The sequence below is a fragment of the Apodemus sylvaticus genome, chromosome 11, assembly GCF_947179515.1.
Source record: "Apodemus sylvaticus chromosome 11, mApoSyl1.1, whole genome shotgun sequence".
In the NCBI taxonomy this organism is placed as follows: Eukaryota; Metazoa; Chordata; class Mammalia; order Rodentia; family Muridae; genus Apodemus; species Apodemus sylvaticus.
The window spans coordinates 76,941,161-76,964,916 of NC_067482.1; the positions used below are offsets into that span (position 1 = coordinate 76,941,161).

The following is a 23,756-nucleotide window of genomic DNA, read 5'->3' on the forward strand; positions in this document are numbered from 1 at the left end:
CTGTCTCACTTCCCAAAGTGCTGAGATTACAGCCAGGGACCACTATACCTGCTTGGTAATGTTAAATTTTGTCCTTTCAAAAACTGTTTTACTCAAGAATTTAAAAAATGGTTTATTCTGAATTTATAATACTCTCTGCAAATGATACAAGGTATTCATGTTCTCACAAGTGATGAACATTATAAGATATATTAAGTCAAAGTCTTTATAAATGAGGAGCTAAGCATGTTGTACTATCCAGGTGTGTATCTTCAGAGTAGTTGCTATAGCTGTGATGGTTATGTTCATTTTTTTTTTTCGAATTTGGATCTTTTTTACACACATGTATTGCTTTTGTTAAAGATCCTCTTTGGCAAGTTGAAGCTTCACCTGTTGAGTCAGAGGAAGCATCTTCCCAGAACTGGGCTGCAGAACCAGCTGTCCACATCAGAAGCCATGGTAAGAGTCTTCCTTGTCTTTCTGACATATCCATGTATCTCCACCAGGCACAACCTGCCTTCTGTGCTGGCAGCAGACCCTTTAGACAAGTTGCTCTCACTCAGAGTTATGCTTCTGGTTGTGCAGCAGGAGATGAGCAGGTAGCTGCCCTCCAGGAATGGCTGGCTGGCTATACTTCTGGAAAGTGACAATTTGGTGCAATTTTGTGTTTTTAAGTGTGTGTGTGTGTGTGTGTGTGTGTGTGTGTGTGTGTGTGTGCATGTGCCTATGTGAGTATTTATGTGTGCATATTTGTGTGTCTGGGCATGTGAGTGTATTTGCCTTTGAGGCCAGGAGAGAAAATAAGCTATAGGACAAAGATGTTGAGGCAAGGACAGAAGGAAAAAGCAGATTTTTATATATTTTGCAGGGAGAAAACATAGGACTCCCTGTGAGTGAGGCTGGAAGAAGGTCAAAGATTTCAGATGTGACTGATCTTTGCAGTCTATCCCATCAGACCACCTGTAGTAATGTTGGGCACTCACAGGCACATAAGCCACTTCTTGTGACACCACCATGTACCTGCTCTCATGGCAAGGAATAAATATCCCAGTTCCCTTATAGGTCCCGCTCCTTTTTCAGACCTTGAGCTCTACAACTGCTGGCTGATTTTTCCTCTTTTTGAACTTCACATTAACAGAATAGGATCAGTAGTACTGTGTGTTCAATACTGTAGCTTTAGGATTTCAAAGCTTATGCCAGCTCCCTGAAGTTTCACTCATTCAAATGTTAGGTGCTGCTGTAGCCTGGATTTTATATTTGGGGACACTTGATTTATTCCTTTATGTGAGATTTAGATTTTGGTAGTTTAAGGTCTGAAAAAGACTCTTATTTCTCAGCTTATATGAAGTAATTTTAGCTCCTGGGTAGATGTCAGAATGATTTTATAAGGGATTGGAATTAAGAAACTTGATGTGGGATTAAGATACTTTGTTTAGAATCTTCATTTTGAGCCGGGCGGTGTGGTCGTACATGCCTTTAATCCCAGCACTTGGGAAGCAGAGGCAGGCAGATTTCTTGAGTTCAAGGCCAGTCTGGTTTACAAAGTGAGTTCCAGGACAGCCAGGACAGAGAAACCCTGTCTCGAAAAAACCAAAACCAAAACCAAAAATAAAAAATAAAAAAAAGAATCTTCATTTTGGAAAATATGTTAAATTACATTTATTGCAAGCACACCCTCCAATTGAAAGTAAACATTTAGAATATTGAAATGAAGAAATTATATTGGTAATACATATTTTCATTTTTAGTTAAATTCTCTACAATACCTTCACCCATTACCCAAGCTAATTTTGGAATATAGACAGGTAAGTTGATTCTCTCCCTTGCTCCCTCTCCCCCTCCTCCTCTGTCCCTCCCTCCCTCCTCCCTTCTTTGTTTGTTTTTGTGTGTGTGTGTGTGTGTGTAAATGGTTTGTGATGAAGGAGAACTATTTAGCCTGTCTATTCACAACACCATATTTGTTGACATGCTTTAGCAGAGTTCTAAGGAGATAAATGTTCTCAACCAACTTTATCATGTCTTGTGTCTCCTGACACATATTTGTACTTTATTTCATATTTTCTATAATCCATTAATTGCATTTATTATTTACTGTGCCCTCATCAGCCTCACTTCTTCATCTTACTCAAGTACAAGTCTACTCTGCCCAACATTGGGAGCCCAATGAGTCATTCTGGGAAGGAGACTGATGGCCTGTACCCAGTCTCTTCAAGTGAGAATAAGATATCTACCATTTCTCATGACAGTCTTGTCATTCTTCTAGTTCCCAGGCTCTAAGTGATATTTACTGGGGGCTTACTGGCATGTCCCCTTTCCTCTCTTAGTTAATCAAATTTTCTCTGTTCATATAACTGTCCTTTATTTCATGTTCTCTGTTATCCATTAGCCACATTTACAAACCAAACAACAGTGCTTTTGTTTACTGAGCCTACAGAATGCATTGGTACCAACCTAGTGATCTTCCCAGAGTGATGTAAGGCTGGGGAAAGAACTAGAAAGCCCCACTGCTGGGGACATTGAGAATAATATTGAGAATCAGTGAAGTGGAAACTTAAGGGTTCTCTGGAAAGTCAGTAGTGCTGGATGGTGTTTTGTTGGAGAAAACATGTGAGGGAGTGTTTTCCTGAAGTGGAGACAGGTAAAAAGTCTAAGGCAGACTGGTGAAGGAACATTTAGCTGAAGCAGTCACAGGTGAAAGGATGCTCTGTTAAAGCAAACATGCAAAAGGACACATGATGAAGGATCCTTCAGTAACAACACATAGGTATTGGTCTGCCATACATTGTGTAGTTGAGTTCTATTTGTTGGGGTTCCATAGAGAGAAATGCAAAAAACTTCTGGTGGTGTGCCTAGGCTTTTTTGCCACTTCTGAGGACTTGGGATGATTGGCAGAGTGATGTCAGCTGAGACAAACACACATGGAGTTTTTGCCAAGTCAGACTCATGCTGAGGCAAAACCCACAGAGGACACATGGAGGGATATAAATAGGACTCGATGGACAGTGACAGAGTCTGAGCTAGACTTGCTTACAGAACTATCTGTGCAACGCTTGTTGGTCTTGTCTCTTTGTTGAATTTCACTTCATTGAGAGAGGAGAGAGGCTCCTGGTGTTCCTTCTGGTCTCTCCTGCTGTGCCACCACTGCTGATTCGTATTTGCTGTTCTTACTCTACCCAGCTTGTGTGCTGGTATATCTGTGAAGTGTTTGTGAGTGGATCTAGCTGCTACTGCTAACCTGTGAACTGAGCTGCTAATTTCCAGACAGCACAGACAGGAATTGCTCCAAAGAACCTTTCTAAACAGGTCCACTTCCCCAATATCCTTTCTTTTCCACTACCTCTGGTGTGTGGTGGGCTACAAGGAAGATTAAAGCATTTAAGAACCATCATTAAAAATAAGATTTTTTTTTTTTTAAAAATTAAAGTTTCAGTGCAATTTTGTAGTATCTCTAAAGCCTAGAAATACTGAAGAATGACAAACTGGCATCTTTCTTTGTCAATCTGGGTTATTCAATCTGGGCACTACTTGAGGTTGTTGAAGGTGAATTCTACACCACATGCCCATCCCTATGTGAACTGCTGCTATGGAGTTGGTCTCTTTGAATGCTTAAACAAGTTTAAGAATATAATTATTCTTGTCTTTATGATGTAGGTTCACAAGATCAAGTCAACTTTTATAGATGGATTACTAGCTTATATGAAAAAGGTAACTAAGGCTTAACAAAAAAGAAATTGGGATTAGTAATAAGATTTATTTTGAATTTAGATACACATACCACTTTTACAGTAAAGGAGGAACTTTTTCTTGGAACTATGGACTGTGGTTGTATTATTAAATCTCCACATAGTGCAGGTTGGTTTTGGTTGTGAGCCTAGCTTTTAATAGTTGAGCTGTCTGTCCAGCTCTGTGCAGGTTGGTTTTTATGCCATCAGATTCTTCATATGAGGCAGTTCAGCAGCTGGCTTGCTTTTACATCTACTGGTAGATGGAGCCATGTGAGTTCCATATCTTAGAGTTCTCTAGAGGAACAGAACTGATAGGATGAATATACATACATACATACATACATACATACATACATACATACATACACATATCTACACACATAGACACACATACACACACACACACATGCACATGGATTGTATGAGGGTGACTTATGGACTGTGATCCAGCTAGTTCAACAATGACTAACAACAAAAAGTTCAAGAATCTAGTAGTTTTCAGTCCATAAGGCTGGGTGTCTCAGTTGGTCTAAAATATATGTTAGAATCTAAAGAAGTAGGTTCTAATGCCAATAAAGTAATGGACTTGCTAGTGAGTGTAAACAGGCTAGTGAATGTAAGTTTCCTCCTTTTGTGTCCTTTATATAGACTGCCACCAGAAGATGTGGCCAAGTAGATCTTCCCTCCTCCAAAGATCTGGATTAAAGGCATATCTTCCCACCACAAAAGACTGGGATTAAAAGGAGGTTTTTCCACTTCAAATTAGTTAATAAAAACAATCCCTCACAGGTGCACCCAGCCAATCAGTTTTAGTTAATTGCAGATATAGTCAAGCTGGCAACCAATTATATCCATCACAGGTAGACATTAATTTGCACATGAGAAAACTACAGTTAGCTGTGTCATAATCTCACTTGAGTTTATGCTGTCTTTACAGCCCCCTTAAACTACATATAGAATTAATAACCGATATGGATCTACTTATCCTATAGCACTTCTATTTGGGTTAGAGGGGAACATCCCTCAGCTGTCCCTGATTCCAAGCCTGTTTTGTAACTTTCAAGAGGAACAGGGAGGGTTGTAGGTAAAGGGTCTGTGTGTTCTTTTTCAACCATATTGCATAGGTTTAAATTGATTCTCTTAATTGATCAAGGGCTCCATCTCTTCTACATGGAATCAGACTGGAACTGTAACAGGGAGACTTTCAGCCAAGCATCCTGTAAGTTACTTGCCCATTTCCATGCCTAGTGTATGTTTGCATCTGCACATTCTGTTCCCAGAAGAGAACCTTATGGCACTAATTGTGTTTTACTCTATGTCTTTAATTCTCTGGTATTGAGGTATCAACTATGTGCTCATAACTAGCTGTTTTCTACCCAGAAACTCAGACACTTTAGTGAGGAGGGCAGAGGGATTTGTCTTAGGAAGGTAACTCCAACAAAAGTGCTATCTGAGAAAACCATCTCCATTTCATAATGACTAAAGGTTGGGTTTTGGGTCTTGTGTTCTGGTTTTTTTGTTTGTTTGTTTTTATTTTTGTTTATTTTTTTTTAAATAGGGTTTCTCTGTGTAGCCCTGCCTGGCCTCCAACTTGCTGTGTAAACCAGATTGGCATCAAACTTACAAAGAAATCTGCCTGCCTCTGCCTCCCAATTGCTAGTTCTAAAGGTGTGCGCCACCGACCACCTGACTCTAATGATCATTTTTAATGGAAAGTTATAAATGCCCTTGCACTTATAGTAACACTTTTTTGGGGGTAATTTTTAAAGATAAGGTCTTGCTTTGTAGCCTAGATATAGCCACCTGAGTGCTAGGGTTACAGGTTGTGTACCACTCCCAGCCAGATATCTTTCTAGATGGTCTTATATTTTTGGTGTAAAGGAGACTTGTTGATCTAGATAATATACTTGCAACACAAGCATGAGGATCTGAGTTCAATCACCTAACACCCTGATAAAAATGCTGGGTTTAGTAGCATATGCTTTTAATTCTAGTGTTGGAGAAATGAGGATGGAAAGATTCCTTGGGCTTGATGGGCAGCTGACTTAGCCTATTTAGTGAGTTTGGGGCTAATAAGAGACCCCATTTCAAAAAACAAAGTAGGTGACTCCTGAGGAATGCCAAGGTTGGTTTCTTGTCTTCTCATGCACACACCTATACAAACATGAATATACACACAGATTGTTAATTTCTCATAGAGAAGTTATTCAAGTACAGAAAAAAAATGCAAAATAACAACCACCACTTTTATTTAAGTTGGAGAGTAACCTGTCTTTTCATACATTCCACTAAACAGGTATATTCATAAAATATTATTCTTTTCTTCATTTTTAATTTTTTTTATGTTTCTGTTATTTTGAGTCAGGGTTTCTTTGTACAGCCCTAGCTGTCATGGGATTCACTCTGTAAACTAGGCTAATTTCAAACTCAGAGATCTACCTGCTTCTGCTTCCCAAGTGCAGGGATTAAAGGCATGTGCACCACCACCACCACCTAGCCTCAGTTTTTATTTTTAACATCTCTTGTAGTATACATTAATCCTCTTAGATTTACATAATTACATAAATTACATATGTGAATAATTAAAATATAAACTACATAATGTATATAGTCAGAAATTGTTGACATAAAATAATGTGAATTTTTTAAATTATTTTCTATATTCTTTGTTTACATTCCAAATGATTTCCCCTTTCCCAGTTCCCCCCTCCCCATATGTCCCATAAGCCCTCCTCCCTCCGCCCATTCCCCAATCACCCTCCTCCCATTTCTCTGTCCTGGTAATCCACTACATTGCATCAAGCCTATCCAGAAACAGGCCCCTCTCCTTCTTTCTTCTTGGGAATCATTTGATATGTTAATTGTCTTGAGTATTCAGAGCTTCTGGGCTAATATCCACGTATCAGTGACTGCATTCCATGTGTATTCTTTTGTAATTGGGTTAGCTCACTTAGGATGATATTTTCCAGTTCCAACCATTTGCCTAAGAACTTCATGAATTCATTGTTTTTAATTGCTGAGGAGTATTCCATTGTGTATATATACCACATTTTCTGTATTCATTCCTCCATTGAGGGACATCTGGGTTCTTTCCAGCTTCTGGCTATTATAAATAAGGCTGCTAAGAACATAGTGGAGTATGCACCCTTATTGCATGCCAGGGAATCCTCTGGGTATATGCCCAGGAGTGGTATAGCAGGATCCTCCGGAAGTGACGTGCCTAGTTTTCTGAACCGCTAGACTGATTTCCAGAGTGGTTGCACCAGCTTGAAATCCAATCAGCAGTGGAGGAGTGTCCCTCTTTCTCCACACCCTCAACAACACCTGCTGTCTCCTGAGTTTTTAATCTTAGCCATTCTGACTGGTGTGAGGTGAAATCTCAGGGTTTTCATTTGCATTTCCCTAATGATTAATGATGTTGAACATTTCTTTAATGAATAAGAAAATATAAATCATCTTTCTCTGTTTGTTCTTCCCATAAGTCCCTAGTTAGGATTTTACCAGGTGTATTAGTTAATGTTCTCTAGAGCAGTGGTTCTCAATCTTCCTAATTCTGTGACCCCTTAATACAGTTCCTTGTGTTGTGGTGACCCTTAACCATAAAAGTGTTTGCTACTTCATAACTTTTGCTACGGTTATGAATTGTAAATATCTGTGTTTTCTGATGGTCTTAAATGACCTTTATAAAGCCAGGCAGTGGTGGTGCATGCCTTTAATCCCAGATTAAAGCTATTGACCTTAAAAGATCTAGATTAAAAATGGGTCTTTCCAGCTTGGTGGTGATGGTTCACACCCTAATTTCAGCACTCAGGAGGCAGAGGTAGGCAGATCTGTGGCTTGTCTTTAGCTACTTTGTGGGCTCTTTTCTCCACCCCTCTCCATCCATTTTCTCCCACTCTTTCAACCTTTTAACACTAGATAGAAGAAAGGATAGAAAGAAAAGAGGGCAGTGTTTATCGTTAATCTATTTCCTGCTGATTAGGGATGTTAAGTTCCTTGGAACAAGTTTGATCTTTGATGTCAGAATACCTAATTTCTTCTTTCTTCTTTGAACACAACTAATTAACAAACTGCGTCCAATAGCAAACAACCCATACTGCCTTTTGAGGCTCTAGCATTTATATGCCCTCTGAAAAGTCCCCAGAATTCCAAACATTACACCATTGCAAAAACTATCTGCAGCTGGCAAAATCATCCCTCTGCTAGAGCAGTAGGCCAGTCATAGTCAGCTGCTGTGGACAGTCCGAAGCAGCCCCACACCTGTGATTAAAACAAAAACATATTCATGCAATATTTCTGTCTTTTTTAAAGAAACTAAAATTCCACTACATGGATTTCTGAATTTGAGGCTTTTCTACTTCATATGATTTAATTAAGAGAAAATAAAAACTCTCACAGGTGTACCCAGACACTTGGGATTTAGTTAACTGCAAATGTTGTCAACTTCTTTCTCCTTCTTGCATAATCACCTGAGTTAGGTCAGCAGGTTGGCATTATGTGGATGTTCTCTTAGGCTCAGGGACTCTTCTCTGGTACTATAAATTCTCAGGTCAGTTGTCTCTCAGGTTCTCACATCTGCTCTAGGAGCTGATCATGAAGATGTCTACCTTTTACAATCTTTTTGTGGTGCCTCCAATGTTAGGATTAAAGCTGTGGGCATTATGATTTTTTTATTTTTTGAAATTATAATATGATTATCATTTCTCCCACTTCCCTCTTCTCTTTGCCATGTATCCCTCCATGTAGCTGCTCTTGCTCCCTCTCAAATTTATGGCCTCTTTTCTTTCATTATTGTTACATACTTTTTCTAAATCTGTAAATGCAACCTACTCAGTCTGTATAATATTACTTGGTATTGTACAGCCAGTTGGTGTACTCTTCCCTGGGGAAGTCTATTTCTCCTCCTCTCAGCATTCCTTAGTTACTTGTCCTTCTTTGTCCAGCAGAGGGGGCCTATGCAAATTCCCCTGTTAGCATGTCTGTTGATATTGTCATCCTTCAGGTTCTATTTAGGCATCCATGTTGATAAGACTTTTCTGGGGGACATGATGTCACAACAAACTTCCTGTTCCTCTTACGCTTCTGTTTCCTGATCTGTGAACTTAGGTGCAGGAATTGTGTAATAGATGTATCAGTTGGAACTGGGCAGCACATGATCTCTTATCCTTTGCATTTTGACCATTTATGGTTTTCTGTAATAGTCTCAGTTGCAAAGAGAAGTTTCTTTGATGAGCAGTGAGGACTATACTTATCTATGGGTATAAGGAAACATATTTAGCATACAGATAGGAATTGTGCTGGTTTAATAACGTGGCAGTAATAGATTCTCCTCCAAGATCCATCTCAGGTCCTCTCTGGGATACATGCTTACTGTACATGGTGTCTTCAGCAATAGGAACTTACCTCCCATCTCTAGGAATCAATTAAGAGCAACAGTATTTAGTCTATGCTTCTCATGGATAGTGGGGGAGTTTTAGTTAGATTGTATATGGCTCTCTAGGGAAGCATTGTCAGTCTAGTGGGAAATTTTCATTTAAACTATATATGTATAAGCATACCCAGACTTATATATGTATTATATGTAGTTTTAGGTAGACAATAATAGAAACATCAAACATTCTTACTGTTGTTTTACCCTCCTCTTCCTTTTATATTTATCTCCTTCCTTAAGTATTGTCCTGTTTTCCATATTTCCCCTTAAAATCACTTGCACCCTATTGCTCTCCCTTTCTACTGCCCCCTATCATGGCCCCATTTCCCTTTCCTGGTGTGGAGGAGGATGTTGAGTCCTTTGGACATATGCCTAGAGTTAGTATAGCTGAGTCATATGACAGATTAATTTTAGCTTCTAGAGGGTCTCCACATTGATTTCCAGAGGCTGGACCAATTTTCAATACCAAAGTGAGAAAAGGTTCCCTTCCCCTCCATGTCCTCTCCAGCATTTGTTGTCAGTTATTTTGTTGATCTTTGCAGATCAGTCAACAACTGTTCTTAACTGCTGAGCTAATGCTGCAGTCACTGATTAATATTTTGTAAAAACAGTTTTAACTGCAATATTTTCAGAAAATTGTTTTTTTCACATATACCCCGTGGAAAGCCGCGACAGTATTTGCCATTACAAGATGGCGCCGGCTTCAGCTGTGCCAGCTCGGCGTTCTTGGTAAACAAGTCAGGTACGCATGTGCAAGAGCAAAAACCACGCCTAGTCTCTGCCCATCCTGTGACGTAGATATGGGGTGATGAGTGAACAGCCAATCAGGTGTGTACACGCCACGCCAAGGGGTATATAAGCAGCACCCATTTTGGGCTCCTGGTCTTCCTCTTCAAGATTGCAATAAAGCTTTTCTGCAGAAGGATCCTGGTGTCCGCGTGCGTTCTTGCTGGCGAGAAGATAGCGCGGGACAATACCCCTCCCAAGAGAAAGTCCATTTCTACCTGTTTCTGTGTTACTCTGCTTCTAATGACAGAAAATGTGAAGTGTTTTGTCTTTTGGTTCCCCTGCATATTTTTCCATATTTTGACATTTCAATGAAGTAATAATAGGTTATGGTTTATTCAAAAAATTTAAAAACATTAATTTTTAATTGATTATGCTGAAATTTCATCATTGTATATAACATAATCACTCTGGCACAATTTTTTTTACAGTAGCTGCTTAAAAGTGCTGTTAGAAAATATTGCCAGGCCTGGTGGTGCACATCTTTGATCCCAGCACAGGGAGGCAGTGGCAGGCATATGTCTATGAGTTTGAAGCCAATCTGGTCTACAGAGTGAGTACCAGGACAGCCAGGTCTATGTAGTGAGGCCATGGAGAAGGGAGAGGGGAAAGAAGAGGGAGAGAATGAGGGAAGAGGAAGGGGAATACAAATATTTGTATCCTCCTGGTGCTACATCTTTGGGTTGTTTTTTCCCATGTGACTTGAGATTTTCCTACTTCTTTGTGCCAGGGAATTTGAGGTTATTTACTGGATGTTTTGAAAGTTTGAGTCATACTTTGAAAATCCCCTAAAATGGGGATGCTTGTGCTTTAGTTCTAGTGGCCTGGGTAGGCTTAGGTTTCAAATTCTGATATCTGTGGTGCCTCTGGATCCTGCTTTCAGTCTTTGGTGAACCATTTAGATAGTTTCACATGACAGCCACCCAGTGGTCAATCTAGGAATTACCTGAGCAGGATTGGATGAGCCTTTCTGTGGTTTTTCTCACTGTTTCTGGGTCTTTGGCAATCTCTTTTCTTGGTCTTCTAACCAGAAACCTGAGGCTTTAATAATCTGAAGCTACTGTATATTCTCCGTCACTAATCATATGTAGAGTACCAAGCATACTCCATGCTTGAGGGGGACAAATGATAAACTTGCTGCCCATCTGGTATGTTTCGGGTTCTGGTTGGGTTCTGCTTCTCTAGTCTGTGTCCTGCTCTAATTTATCAGCATACTGTCTAGTTTTCATAGATGTATTCAGTGGAATGTATTCACCATATCTCACCATATCTTACTAGGAGCAAAAACTTTGTGTTTTTTTCATTTTTTCATCTTTAAAATTTTTTAATGATGAAAACAAAAATATACCTAAAAGTGAAGCTTCTGGAAAACCCATTTGTTCTTCCCTATCTTGTATCACTCTTCAAACTTGACTTTGGCCTCCTGCCTGAGCTTGCATTTCAAAGCTGGGTCTCTGAACACATCCTTGTTGACAACAGTTTTGTCTAAGGGGATATCCAGAGTCCCTGTGGGCATGAGGTGGCTGTAGTTATAAACTTTCACAAAGGACTTGATCTTGGATCGCTTGGCGATTTTCTTCTTGCCCATGGCAGCTGTCACTTTTCAGGGAAAGTGGTCATTTCTAGCCACCAGGGCATGGCTATAAGGACAGTCTGAGGTGCCATTGTCAATGTTCTTCATGATGATGGCTTTGCATCCAGAGTAGCATCCAGCCAGGACCAGCATCATCTTCCTGGGTTTCATGAACTTGCCCATTTCAACAGCAAACAGCCGGCACCCAGCAGAAGGAAAGAAGCTGGGTTTTTTTTTTCCATTTTTAACAGCACAATCAAGGCAAATTTAATATACCAGAAGCTTCATATGTTATAAATAGTTTGATGAATTGTGATCTATACATTCAACCATGAAACTGTCCCGACAATCAATATAGTGGCCATAGCTATGACCTGGAATATCTTTGTTACCCTTAATAATGCCTCCCTTCAACTTGTATGTGTGTCCCAGTTTTGTCACTATAGATCGCTTACATTTCCAGGAAGTTGGTGGAGTCACATAGTGTTTAATTTTTTTCTTACCTCTTAGGCAGAATTATTATATTCAGATTCATGCATATTGATTTGTGCTTTGATACTTTGTTATTTTTTTATTGCTGAGCAATATTCCATTCAATCTGTATACCACAGTTTACAAATTCTTTTATCAATCTTTTTGGGATTGTTTCCTGTTTGGGATATAAATATGTACATTTGTGCATGTTCTTCATACATATATGTAAAATACATATGTAATGATACAATAATAATTGGGTCATACACTAGGTATGTATTATGTGCTGCTTTCCTTTTTTCATTTTCCTCTCTTCTTTTTTTTAAAAATTTATTTATTATTATAACTAAGTACACTGTAGCTGTTTTTAGACACACAGAAGAGGGCATCAGATCTCATTACAGATGGTTGTGAGCCATCATGTGGTTGCTGGGATTTGAACTCAGGACCTTCGGAAGAACAGTCGGTGTACTTAACTGCTGAGCCATCTCTCCAGCCCCATCTCTTCTTTTTTTGAGAGACAGTAATCACTATATCTTAGCTGCTCTGAGGGCTGGACTCTAACACATAGCAGTCCTCTTGCCTTTGCCTCCTGAGCACTGCTCTATTAAAGGCCTGAGCCACATGGTTGTGCTTCACTTCTTAAGGGGTAGTACTGCCACTTGACATTCTTACCAGCAGTGGACATCAGTTCTATAGTTGATCCTGAGATGGAGGGAATGAGGAAAGGAAGGAAAGAGGGAGAGAGGGGGGAGAGAGAAGGAGGGAGAGAGGGATGGGGAGAGCATATTGCTCCCTATTGACCTACCAGCAAAGCTCTACTCCATGATTTGCACAACTTCTGCAATAGCTTTACCATCTGGGAGGCCTCACAGTCAACCCTTCACATTTACCTATCCATGAGGTGTCTCTTGTTTATTTATTGTTAGACAATTCATAGCATATATGATATATTTTTATCATTCTTCCTTCCTATTCCCTTTCATATCCCCCCTCAGATTCCCTCTGGAATTCTGTTTCCTCCCAACATAGCCCCATCCTGCTTCTATACTTTCATATCTTTCTTTCTCTTCCTCTTTCCCCTAACCCACTGATTTTAATTATGGTTGTAACATATATGAGTACAGGGTTAGCAACTGGACCATGGGCAACATAGCTGTGGCTACATCCCTGAAGAATGATTCCCCATCCCTCAGCAGGTGTTTACTGCCATAGCATTGTTATAGGCCTTTCTATGCCTGCCCCAGTTCTTAATAATGACATGGAGACTTATTTTTATTTTTAATAGGTTTTGGCCTTAAGCTAGGTTTATTCCCAACTAACTCATAACTCGATTATTCCATTTATACTAATCTTAGGTTCTGCCACATGGATGGTTACTTCTCTTCTGTTTTATACATCCAACTTCCACTGAGTCTCAGTGGTGAATCTTCCAGTGCCTGACTTATTCCCAGAGTTCCTGTCTCTGCCTGGATGTCCCACCTTACTATTCTGCCTTATGCTATTGGCCATAGGCTTTTTTAATTTTAATCAACCAAAAGGTGCCTTAGGTGGGCAAGGAAAGACAGACATATCTTCATACAGTGTGAATAAACATTATCCCTTCGGCCCCTCGATGGAGCTAGGGGTTTCCTCGTCATGCCATCTGATAAGTTCAGATATTGTGTAGGTCTTGTGCCGATAACAGTAGCTGATGGGTTCATGAGTGTAGTAACTATGTCATATTCAGAAGGCAGTGTTTCACAGTCCTCCTACTTATCTTCCATCTTTTACATTCTCTCTCCACCTTCTTCTATGACAGTCCATGACCCTGAAAAGATGTCACATTTAAGGTGAGCACTCAGTAGTCACCTGTTCTCAGCATTTTGACCAGTTCTGAGTCTTGGCACTCCTGCTGCTCACTGTAAAGGAGAAGTTTCTCTGATCAAGTTTGTCAGCAGAGTTAATCTATGGATATAAACTAAACAAATATTTAGAAGATGGTTTAATAACACATCCATTTAGTAAAACTGTAGTAGGTTCTTCTGTGACCTAGCACCTATCTAAAACCCAGGGGCTCTTGACCAGATTTTTAGTACTAGGCATGATTTACTTCTGTGGAGTGTAGCCGTCCAGCAACCATGGAGAACTGGGTACATCTGGAAGGAGAGCTGGGGATGAGATAGGATGTGCAGGTGAGAGAAATAATGAGCCAAGACAAAGTTCTTTCTGATCAAGGCTTAATGTTTAATGTTTAACTCTGAATATATAGGGGGAAAAACCAAAGGTCCATCCCCTGTTTTGGCTGGATCCTGTTGCTTTGTTTCAGTTGGATTCTGTTGCAAAACAAGCTTGGCAGCTTAGTGGCAGTCTGCTTCTGCATGAAACTGCAGATGTGGCAAAACAAGAGACTTCCACCTGGGTCGGAAGACTCCACCCAGGTCTGTGGAAGACAGACTGAGGCAAACAATTAAGGTCTGATTAGTCCACTCAAGGCTGGGGAAGGAGACAGTGGAGTAGGCCTCAAATCCAACCTGAAAGCAAAGGTTACTACACGTTCATACCAGTGAACACATCTTTCCTTTTAACATGCAGGGTCTACCTCTGGCATTATGAATACTAGCTAGCAGAAAGGAAGTTTTCAGGTCAGCTCTAACTGTATTTCTTTATGTCCTGCAATCAAAGTATGTGATATCTTCAGCAATAGGATTTTGATTTTACCTTTCTGATGAACAACCAAGTGCATATTGCAACAAACAATAGCTTGTATTTTTTTGAGGGGTGGGGGATTTTAGAATTTCCTTGACCAACAACTCATGAGGGGGGTATTCCATAACTGACACTGGAGTTTTCATTTAATAATTCATGGCTTCTGGGAACAACATACTGCCATTCAAAGTTATTTATTTATTTATTTATTCATGCGTTCATTCACTTCATATCCCGATCACAGCCCCCAATCCTTCCTCTTCTCCAAGTTCCACTCTCACAACACCTCTCCCCCTATTATACTCCCCTTTTTAAGCTTGAGGAAAATATTATTACTATTTAAAAGAAAAAGAAAATAGGGCAGAGATGTTGTAAATTTCAACAGCTGCCCAGGAGAGAATAGAGAAGGGAAAGAAGCCATGCAGAGCTGGGCATGGTGGCTCAAGCCTTTAATCCTAGCAGAGGTAGAGGCAGAGAGGCAGAGAGGCAGGCAGAAAGGCAGAGAGGCAGAGGCAGAGAGAGAGGCAGAGGCAGAGGCAGCCTGATTTCTGAGTTCAAGGCCAGCCAGTTCTACAGAGGAAGTTCCAGGAGAGCCAGGACTACACAGAGAAGCCTGTCTCAAAACCAAAAATGGTTAAGAAACAATCCATTCCATTTGAATTAAGCGTATATGGAGGTCATCTGGCAGACAAGCAGCCATAGAGCAGAGAGAGAGAATGAGAGAAAATGTCAGAAAGCCCCAAAATACTAGAGAAAACACATACTTAGGCTCTGGCCAGCATCCAAAAGAGACAGAAGAGAAGAAAAGGGCAAGTTACATCTTTCTGAGTTAAGACTCAACAGAGTCTCCTGGCAGATTCAGAATGTGCTAAGGAGTAAGAATTGACATGGAGAGGTACATTAGCTCTTTAAGGGTACTTATTCCTCCTTTCTCTTTAGTATGGCTTAAGATGAGTACCTGCTTCCTGGTGGGTGGTTCCTTAGCCAGGTAGTTGGCTTGCCTGACTACATTGATTTATAGGAGGAGGCCTGGTTTATATAGAAATGGGTTACATGCTTTCCTGTGACATTCTCTTCTAAAAATAGAACCCTAAAATCACTTAGGACATGAAGTATTGATATAATACATTTCTACTATGAAAGTCTAGAGATCCAGTTTCAAAGCTGTTTACCAGAGGGATTATTTATGTCTGGCCACAGTGCAACTCCTCTTCTGGAAAAAAAAGTTATTTTTATATACATGACTGTTTTGTCTGCCTGTATGTCTATGTGCCACATGCCTGTGGGAGCCAGAAGAGGGTGTCAAATCCCCTGAGACTGGAGTTACAGTGTTAAGCTGTGTGTGGGTCTAGAAATCAAACCCCTGTCCTCAGGAAGAACAACTGATACTGTCAACTGTGAGCCAGCTCTGTAGCCACTAAAACTCCTTTTTAAAAAATATTTTTTTTAAATTAGTTTACAAAGTGGTGGGTTGCCATAAGGCTTCCCCTTCCCCTTCCCTTCCTTTCCCTTCTGATTCGTGTTTTTATCTGGCAGTGCAGGGCCCCCCTGTGGATCATGTGCAGAACTTTTCGAGGTCCAGATGCTCACATAGCTAATCAGACCTGTGCAGGGACTCAGGAAGAACTGAGACCTTCAAAAACCAGAGGAGCGAGGGAGGACTGCATGTGCTGGAGTCACATCTGCCTTGCCTCAGTTTCCCCACTGGATACTGGAGGGTCTGAGAGTCTTTGGAAAGCAAATTTAGTACCTCAGAATGCCTGCAGTATTTTAAAGCCCAGTGTACCCCAAAACTTTTGTGGCAAAACCCCCCTTGTTTTCTTTTATTGAAATGGCCTGCAGTTTCCATGGGTTCACAAACCACAAACTGATGTGAAAGAAATGAAGAAACCGGAAGCACTATGGGGCCAGCCTCTCCCACAACTCACTGGGAAATGCACAGCCTCACTATCCCACCAAGGACACCCATGTTCACGGCCTGGTAGGTCAATCCTGGGAAGGAAGCGAGGCATGGTGGGTGAGGAGGGAGCATAGATAGCACAGATCTGTCATTCCAGCCCTTGGGAAGCTGAGGCAGGAGGATTACATTGAGTTCCGAGCCAGAAGGAAATATAAAGAGATAACTAGTTTCAAAACACAAAACCCCCAAACCCACACAGTGATGCTGATGCAATGCAGGGAGCTGGCACCCCTAGGTGCTCAGTAGCTGGCTTCCTCCTGTCAGTAAGCCAGGTACTCAGGGACCTTGTCTTGGCTGTCACCCCCAGCAGAAGCCCCATCAGCTGCAGAGCCCTATGGGCAATACTTGGGATCATGTATCTGCGGCCCCAGTCTGAAAACCTGGTTGGCACCTTGCATGTACCCATCTGCAGGGACATGGAAGAGTTGTCTCACTTGTCAGTATCTAGCTTGGTGTTGTAGACATGCCTCCAGGTCCCTGGAGCCCTCATGCCCACCTGGCTGGCATACTGATGGTGTGGTGGTCCAAGGGAGGCAGGTGTCGTAGAGATGCCTCCTGATACCATAGGTTGTCATGCCAGACTGGCTGATACATTTCTTGGTGTCCATCAGCAGCCCGATGACGCACTGGCCAGCCTTCCTGGTGGCGTTGTCAAAGTTCCTCTCTTGTTTCTCCAAATATTTGACCTCGATGTCCACATCACTCTGCAGCCCCTTGGTCTTGGCCTTTCCTGCCAGCACAAGCAGAAACACTTGAACCTGTGTCATATTCTCTCTCTCTCTGGAACATTTCATTGACTTCAAACAGGTCCACAGGGTTCATGCTGAGTCTGACCAGTATGAACCTTGATGAAGTTGGAGAGGTTTTCTAGCTGGTGCCACTTCTGCATAGAGCAGTTGATTTTGGAGACAGAGCCTGGTTGCAGTTTGTTCATAAGTGTGTATGGGATAACCCCATCTTTCAGAACCTTCTGGATGTCAGGGCCAGTGGAGAGGCCCATGAGTCCCTCTATCCAGCTTCGGAGTTTGGCTTCCTTCTGGGGGTCATATTTGGACAGGAGCTGGTTCTTGACCTCAGCCAAGAGCCTGTAGGACAGGCCCTTGTTGAACTGCGGACAGGAGGACGAGAGGGACCCACTATAGGCTTTTCAAATGTCTTTAGCTCCACTCCATTTCCCCACTGTTACCCCCACTTAAACCCCAATACTTCCCTCATCTGCTTTCATATCATGTATGTTCTCCTACCTGCTCTCCATCTGAAGGCTCTTCCCCCATCATGGACCCTTACGAGCTTCCTGACATCTACAGACACTCCAAATTAAACACATAAATCTAGAATTTTAATGCTAGGATCTGTGGATGAGAAAGCTTCTGGGACATTTGTCTGGGCCTGGATTACCTTATTTAATATATTTTCATTTTCATCCATTTCCTGTGAACTTCATAATTTCTTTTTTTTTTTAACAGCTGAGTGAAATGGATCTTCTCTTTAAAGATCCACTTTCTTTCTTTTACATTAGGCCTGTTGACTTTCTCCCATAGCTCACTAAGGCTCATCTTTTGCCTTTACCTTGAATTTATTTCAGTTTGGATAGCATGTTTGTTTTATATCACTGTAACCAAATGATGATATAAACAACTTAAAAAAGAAAAGATTTATTTTGACTCACAGTTTCAGAGGATGATAGATGTACTGGCAGTTTTATGTCAACTTGACACATAAACCATCTGGGAAAAGGAACTCTCAACTGAGGAAATGCCTCCATAAGATTAGGCTATAGACAAATCTGTAGGGCATTTTCTTAATTAATGGTTGATATGGGAGGGCTCAGTTCACTGTGATTGATTTGGGAGAGGCCAGTTCACTGTGGGTGGTGCCATCCCTGGCAGATGGTTCTGGGATATATGAGAAAGCTGGCTAAGCAAGCCATGAAGAGCAAGCCAGTATATGGTATGAAATATGATATGATAAATAAGTACTAGTGCATGGCCTCTGCTCCATGTTCCTTCCCTGACTTCCTTGATGATGGGCTGTGATGTGGAAATGGAGGTGAAATAAATCCTTTCCTCCCCAAGTTGCTTTTGGTCATGGAAGGTTTTTTTTCTTCATACTATATTTTTTCTTCTTGCTCCAGCCCAAAGATTTATTTATTATTATATGTAAATACACTGTAGCTGTCTTCAGACATACCAGAAGGAGGGCATCATATCGTATCACTGATGGTTGTGAGCCACCATGTAGTTGCTAGGATTTAAACTCAGGACCTTTGAAAGAGCAGTCAGTACTCTTAGCCTCTGAGCCATCTCTCCAGCCCCTTTATAATATTTTTAATTAACTATTTGGGAATTTCACATCATGGACCCTGATCACACTCACTTCTCAGTCCTCCCAGGATTATTCCCCAACCCTTGTGACCTCCCCCCATAGGCTTATATTTTTCAAAACCTACTTTAATAAGTGTACTTAACTGACCTAACCTCCCTCTAGTCCACCACCCACCAGAGGCAGTGGAAAGGAAAGGTTAATAGGGCAAAGATGGATGTGGGCCTGTATGGAAATAGTTCTTTGGGGAGAATCCAATCTGCGATGTCAGCAGTTCAATTCACATGGATCAGCAGCAGCAGCAGCTCGATCCACTCAAATACCCTCACCATTTAGCAATTGCAGTTTGATCTAGAAGAAACTGCAAGGCTCTGCAGATTGGCATACCAGGAGTTCTTGAGTGGCATTTTTCTCTATGAAGTCACAACAAACAATGACCAAAAAGAGTGGCAAGGTGAACCAGTGCCACATGGCAGTGTCCACTGTCTGTTGGGTTATATTTATACCCTTTCCAAACACATGTTCTTTCAAGCATCTGCTCTACCAAAACATCACATGCCCTTTTCCCAGGCAGTTTCCAGAAAAACACCACATGTCTGTTTTCAGCAAAACATCCTCTCAGTGAAAACATCCTCTCATAGTTTCTAGAAAAACATCACATGACACAACTAAGTTTCCAAAGAAACCAGAAATTCCCACTTCACCCCACCCCAAAACCCCACAAGTCCTATTTGTGTTGCCTATATATTCAATGGAGCACAGACTTACTTCCGATATTCAGCCCCTTAAAGAAAACTGAGTCTTTCCCAACCCTGTGAGAAGCCCTCAAATGTGGTAAGCTACACTTCACCATCCTTATCACAATTTTAAGAGATCTCTAATGGTTTCCTGTCTAGGCTGTTACTTTTATTGGGGGGGGGGTTGTCACTGAAGCCTTCTATGTCCCTATTTCCATTGTTTTTTTAAAAAATGTATGTCCCTCTTTCTTAACTGAGTTTGTAGTCATCCATGCCACTGAAAAAGTAGTTTCCTTGACCTTTACAGTCATCAGGAGCATAGATCATGGACTTCCTCATGGATTCTGGTAACAGCAAGGATCATGGACATAAATATGGCATATGGTCATGGAGTTTTGCCACATCAAAAGAAACCCTAAGAAACTCAAAAGACATGGATGGGTAATAGATCTTTATAGTTATCCTCCTCCACCCAGGATGAGGTATTTGTAAATAGTTTCTTTTTCTGATTCTGTTTTCATGGGTTGTCTGGAAGGTCAAAAGAAGTGTTCCAACTATAATTGCTTATTCTTCACCCTTGAGGAAAGACTTTTAAAATATTCTTCTAAGTGTCTATGAATTCTGAACTTTTCACAAATACCTTCACAAATACCAGGTACCACTCTTGGCCCTTTGTGACCTGTACTTTGTTCTCTAGTCCTTTGAATGACTCTCTGCAGGTGGTGGTAATTTCTTCATATATATGCAAGGATCAGCTCTCTGCTGTATATTTATCTGGGTGGTGGACTCAAAAAGTGATGATTTTTTAATTACCTGACATTTGCATTATGGGAATGAATTTTCTTTCAGTTGTATATATCCCAAATGGGGGTAAAAGCTCCCATCTAGTACATTTTTATTTGTCTAAAATCCTGTCTTATGTTCTGCATTGAAATGGCTTGTCAAGATCCTTCTGTCAGAATCAGTCTTTTGTCCTTAGGTTTTCCCTGGTCATGGTGCATATGGCACTGCATTTCTAGAAGCCTTAATACTTGTTATTTATCTTGTTAGGTCATAAATTCCATGTGAATAGAAGCCTTTTCAGCCTCAGTCTCTGTTTATGGAATGCATTACTTGTTCTTGTTGCTCTGGCATGGGATCATCACTAGGATTCCAGAATTGTTAAAAACATGGCTAGGTCTCTTCCCTACCTGAAACATGAGCCACGAGGTCTTTAGTTTTCTTCTAAGCTCTTCTTTTCTCCCAAATCAGGCCTTGGGGCTTAGATCTTTTAGTCCCTCTTTAAGTCCTATTCAGAACCACTATTTTCTCTACAGAAGCCTTCTCAAGGGAGGAACAGGGGACCTTTGCTCTCTCTGTGCTTGCCAGGATCCACATTATTCCATTCAATACCCCTTATCACACATGGCTTAGATGTCCTGTCTAGTATTTCTACATTATTGGGGCCAGTTTTTGTCAATGTCCTTATTTCACTGCAGTACTACTCGTGATGCTGGCACAGAATCAGAATTTATCAATGTTACAAAATTCAAAAATTCTGACCTTTCACATTGTGTTTTTCTTTAGTGCCCTGAGTTCTTGGTTTTCTTCTGTTTTTTTTTTTTTTTTTTAAGGTTACAGCTGAATAATTAGAAATATTAACATCCCATGTATTATTAATTGGATTCTTACTTTCATTTCTTTATGAGTACTTTTTCTTCTCTAGTGTTCGTTAATTCTATGACTGTCTTAAGTGACCTACTGGCATGTTTGTACAGCTTTTTAGTACCTGACTAGGTCATTATTGAATCAACTGATAGGACCTATGGTGCCTTTGCAACCAGCCACTGCTCCCATTTCCTTTTCTGCCCCTGAATCCCTGCACATATCCTCCAGAGTAGTCTTCTTTCCCAATCAGTGATTCTGAGCTCCACATAGAAGACCTGCCTTACCAAGCTTTGTTTTGTGTCTCCATCCCAGTTTATTGGTCCCTTTTTTTCTATATACAAGGAATGACGCCTGCCATAGATAAGCATGTCACTCATTCAGTCTAAAAATTTAAATGTCACCTGGTGGCACTGAAATCCAGTTTATCCTTTCCTAGATATTTTTTCCCAAGTTAGTGTCCTGTTTTATGGGAAATGCATAAAACTTGTAGCCCAAAACATCCAGGAACTCGAGGACACAATGAGAAAGCCATGGGTATAGAAGAGAGAGAAGATTTACAACTTAAAGGGCCAGTAAATATCTTCAACAAAATAATAGAAGAAAACTTTCCTACCCTAAAGAAAGAGATGCCCATGAACATACAAGAAGCTTTCAGAACTCCAAACAGACTGGACCAGAACAGAAAGTCCTCCTGGCACATAATAATCAAAACAACAAATTCCCTAAACAAAGAAAGAATATTAAAAGCAGTAAGGGGAAAAGGGTAAGTAACTGATAAAGACAGACCTATCAGAATCACACCAGACTTCTCACCAGAGACGATGAAAGCTAGAAGATCCTGGGCAGATCTCATACAGACCCCAAGAGAACACAAATATCAGCCCAGACTGCTATACCCAGCAAAGCTCTCAATCACCATTGATCGAGAAACCAAGATATTCTGTGATAAAACCAAATTTACATAATATCTGTCCACAAATCCAGCCCTACAAAGGATAATAGATGGAAAATACCAACACAAGGAGGAAAACTACACCTTAGAAAAGGCAGGAAAGTAATCTTCTTCCAACAAACCCAAAAGAAGATCCTCACACAAATATAAAAATAACAGGAAGCAACAATCACTTTCCTTAATATTTCTTAACATCAATGGACTCAATTCCCCAATATAAAGACATAGACTAACAGAAATATTTTTCATGTAAATCTTCAATTTTATCAGAAAATTTTTGTAATTCCTCTTTCAATTAATTTAGTAATGTTTTTATGTCTACCATTTTATCTGTTATTTTTCATGTTAATCTTTAATTTTAATATGTTTTTCTATATATTTCTTCAATTTTATCAGAAATGTTTTCAATGTAAATCTCTGATTTTATCACAAAATGTTTTTAATTACCATTTTATCTATAAATTTTTCCATGAAATAGTCAATTTTAATATGTTTGTCTATATCTTTCTTGAAATTTTTTTGTTTGTTTTTTTGGATTTTTTTTTTCCGAGGCAGGGTTTCTCTGTATAGCCCTGGCTGTCCTGGAACTCACTCTGTAGACCAGGCTGGCCTTGAACTTAGAAATCTGCCTGCCTCTGCCTTTGCCTCCCGGAATGCTGGGATTACAGGCATGCGCCACAACTACCTGGCTATATTTCTTGAATTTTATCAGAAATATTTTCCATGTAAATCTTCAAGTTTATCAGAAAATGTTTATAATTCCACTTTCAATCAACTTAGAATTATTTTTATTATTAGGGCTGGATTTGTGGACAGATATTATGTAAATTTGGTTTTATCATGGAATATCTTGGTTTCTTGATCAATGGTGATTGAGAGCTTTGCTGGGTATAGCAGTCTGGGCTGGCATTTGTGTTCTGTTTGGAATTATCTGTATAATTTCCATGATAATCTTCAATTTTAACGTTTTCTATATATTTCTTCAATTTTATCAGAAATATTTCCCATGTAAATCTTCAGTTCTATCATAAAATGTTTCTATTTCATTTTTCAATTAATTTAGCAATGTTTTTATGTCTACTACTTTACTCTTTAATTTTCCATGAAAATTGTCAATTTTAATGTGTTTTTCTATAGTCTATTTTATCAGAAATATTTTCCATGTAAATCTTCAATTTTATCATAAGATGTTCTTACTTCTATTTTCAATAAAAAAGAATTGATTACATGGAAAGTCCAAGGCAAGAAAGATTGTTACATCAGTCTCCTAAAGGCAGGTTAAATGAACAGGCTGAGTATATAGTAAGATGTCAGCTTTAAGTCCTAAGTGACTCCAGACCATGCTATTAACTTTGGCTGGAAGTAAAAGTTATAATCTCTTGGAATGTAAGAGGTATTTTCATAATAATGTAACACCGCATCGTAGGTGAGGCATTTGTTTTGTTTGTTACTTTTGACGAGTGCTCTTTTCTTTCAGTATTG

The 23,756-nt window shown here is 40.1% G+C and overlaps 1 protein-coding gene and 2 pseudogenes across 1 annotated transcript in view; 1 reads left to right on the plus strand and 2 right to left on the minus strand.

The window, feature by feature from the left end:
* Window positions 1–23,756, plus strand: part of Poln (DNA polymerase nu) — a 164,040-nt gene that overhangs the window by 63,399 nt on the left and 76,885 nt on the right. The window contains exons 13-16 of the mRNA XM_052199313.1: window positions 343–438; window positions 1,728–1,784; window positions 3,631–3,684; window positions 4,858–4,923. Of these exons, the coding sequence (XP_052055273.1) occupies window positions 343–438; window positions 1,728–1,784; window positions 3,631–3,684; window positions 4,858–4,923 (273 nt within the window). The remainder of the gene's footprint in view (window positions 1–342; window positions 439–1,727; window positions 1,785–3,630; window positions 3,685–4,857; window positions 4,924–23,756) is intronic.
* Window positions 11,270–11,677, minus strand: LOC127696512 (60S ribosomal protein L27-like; annotated as a pseudogene).
* Window positions 16,786–17,890, minus strand: LOC127696220 (calponin-2-like; annotated as a pseudogene).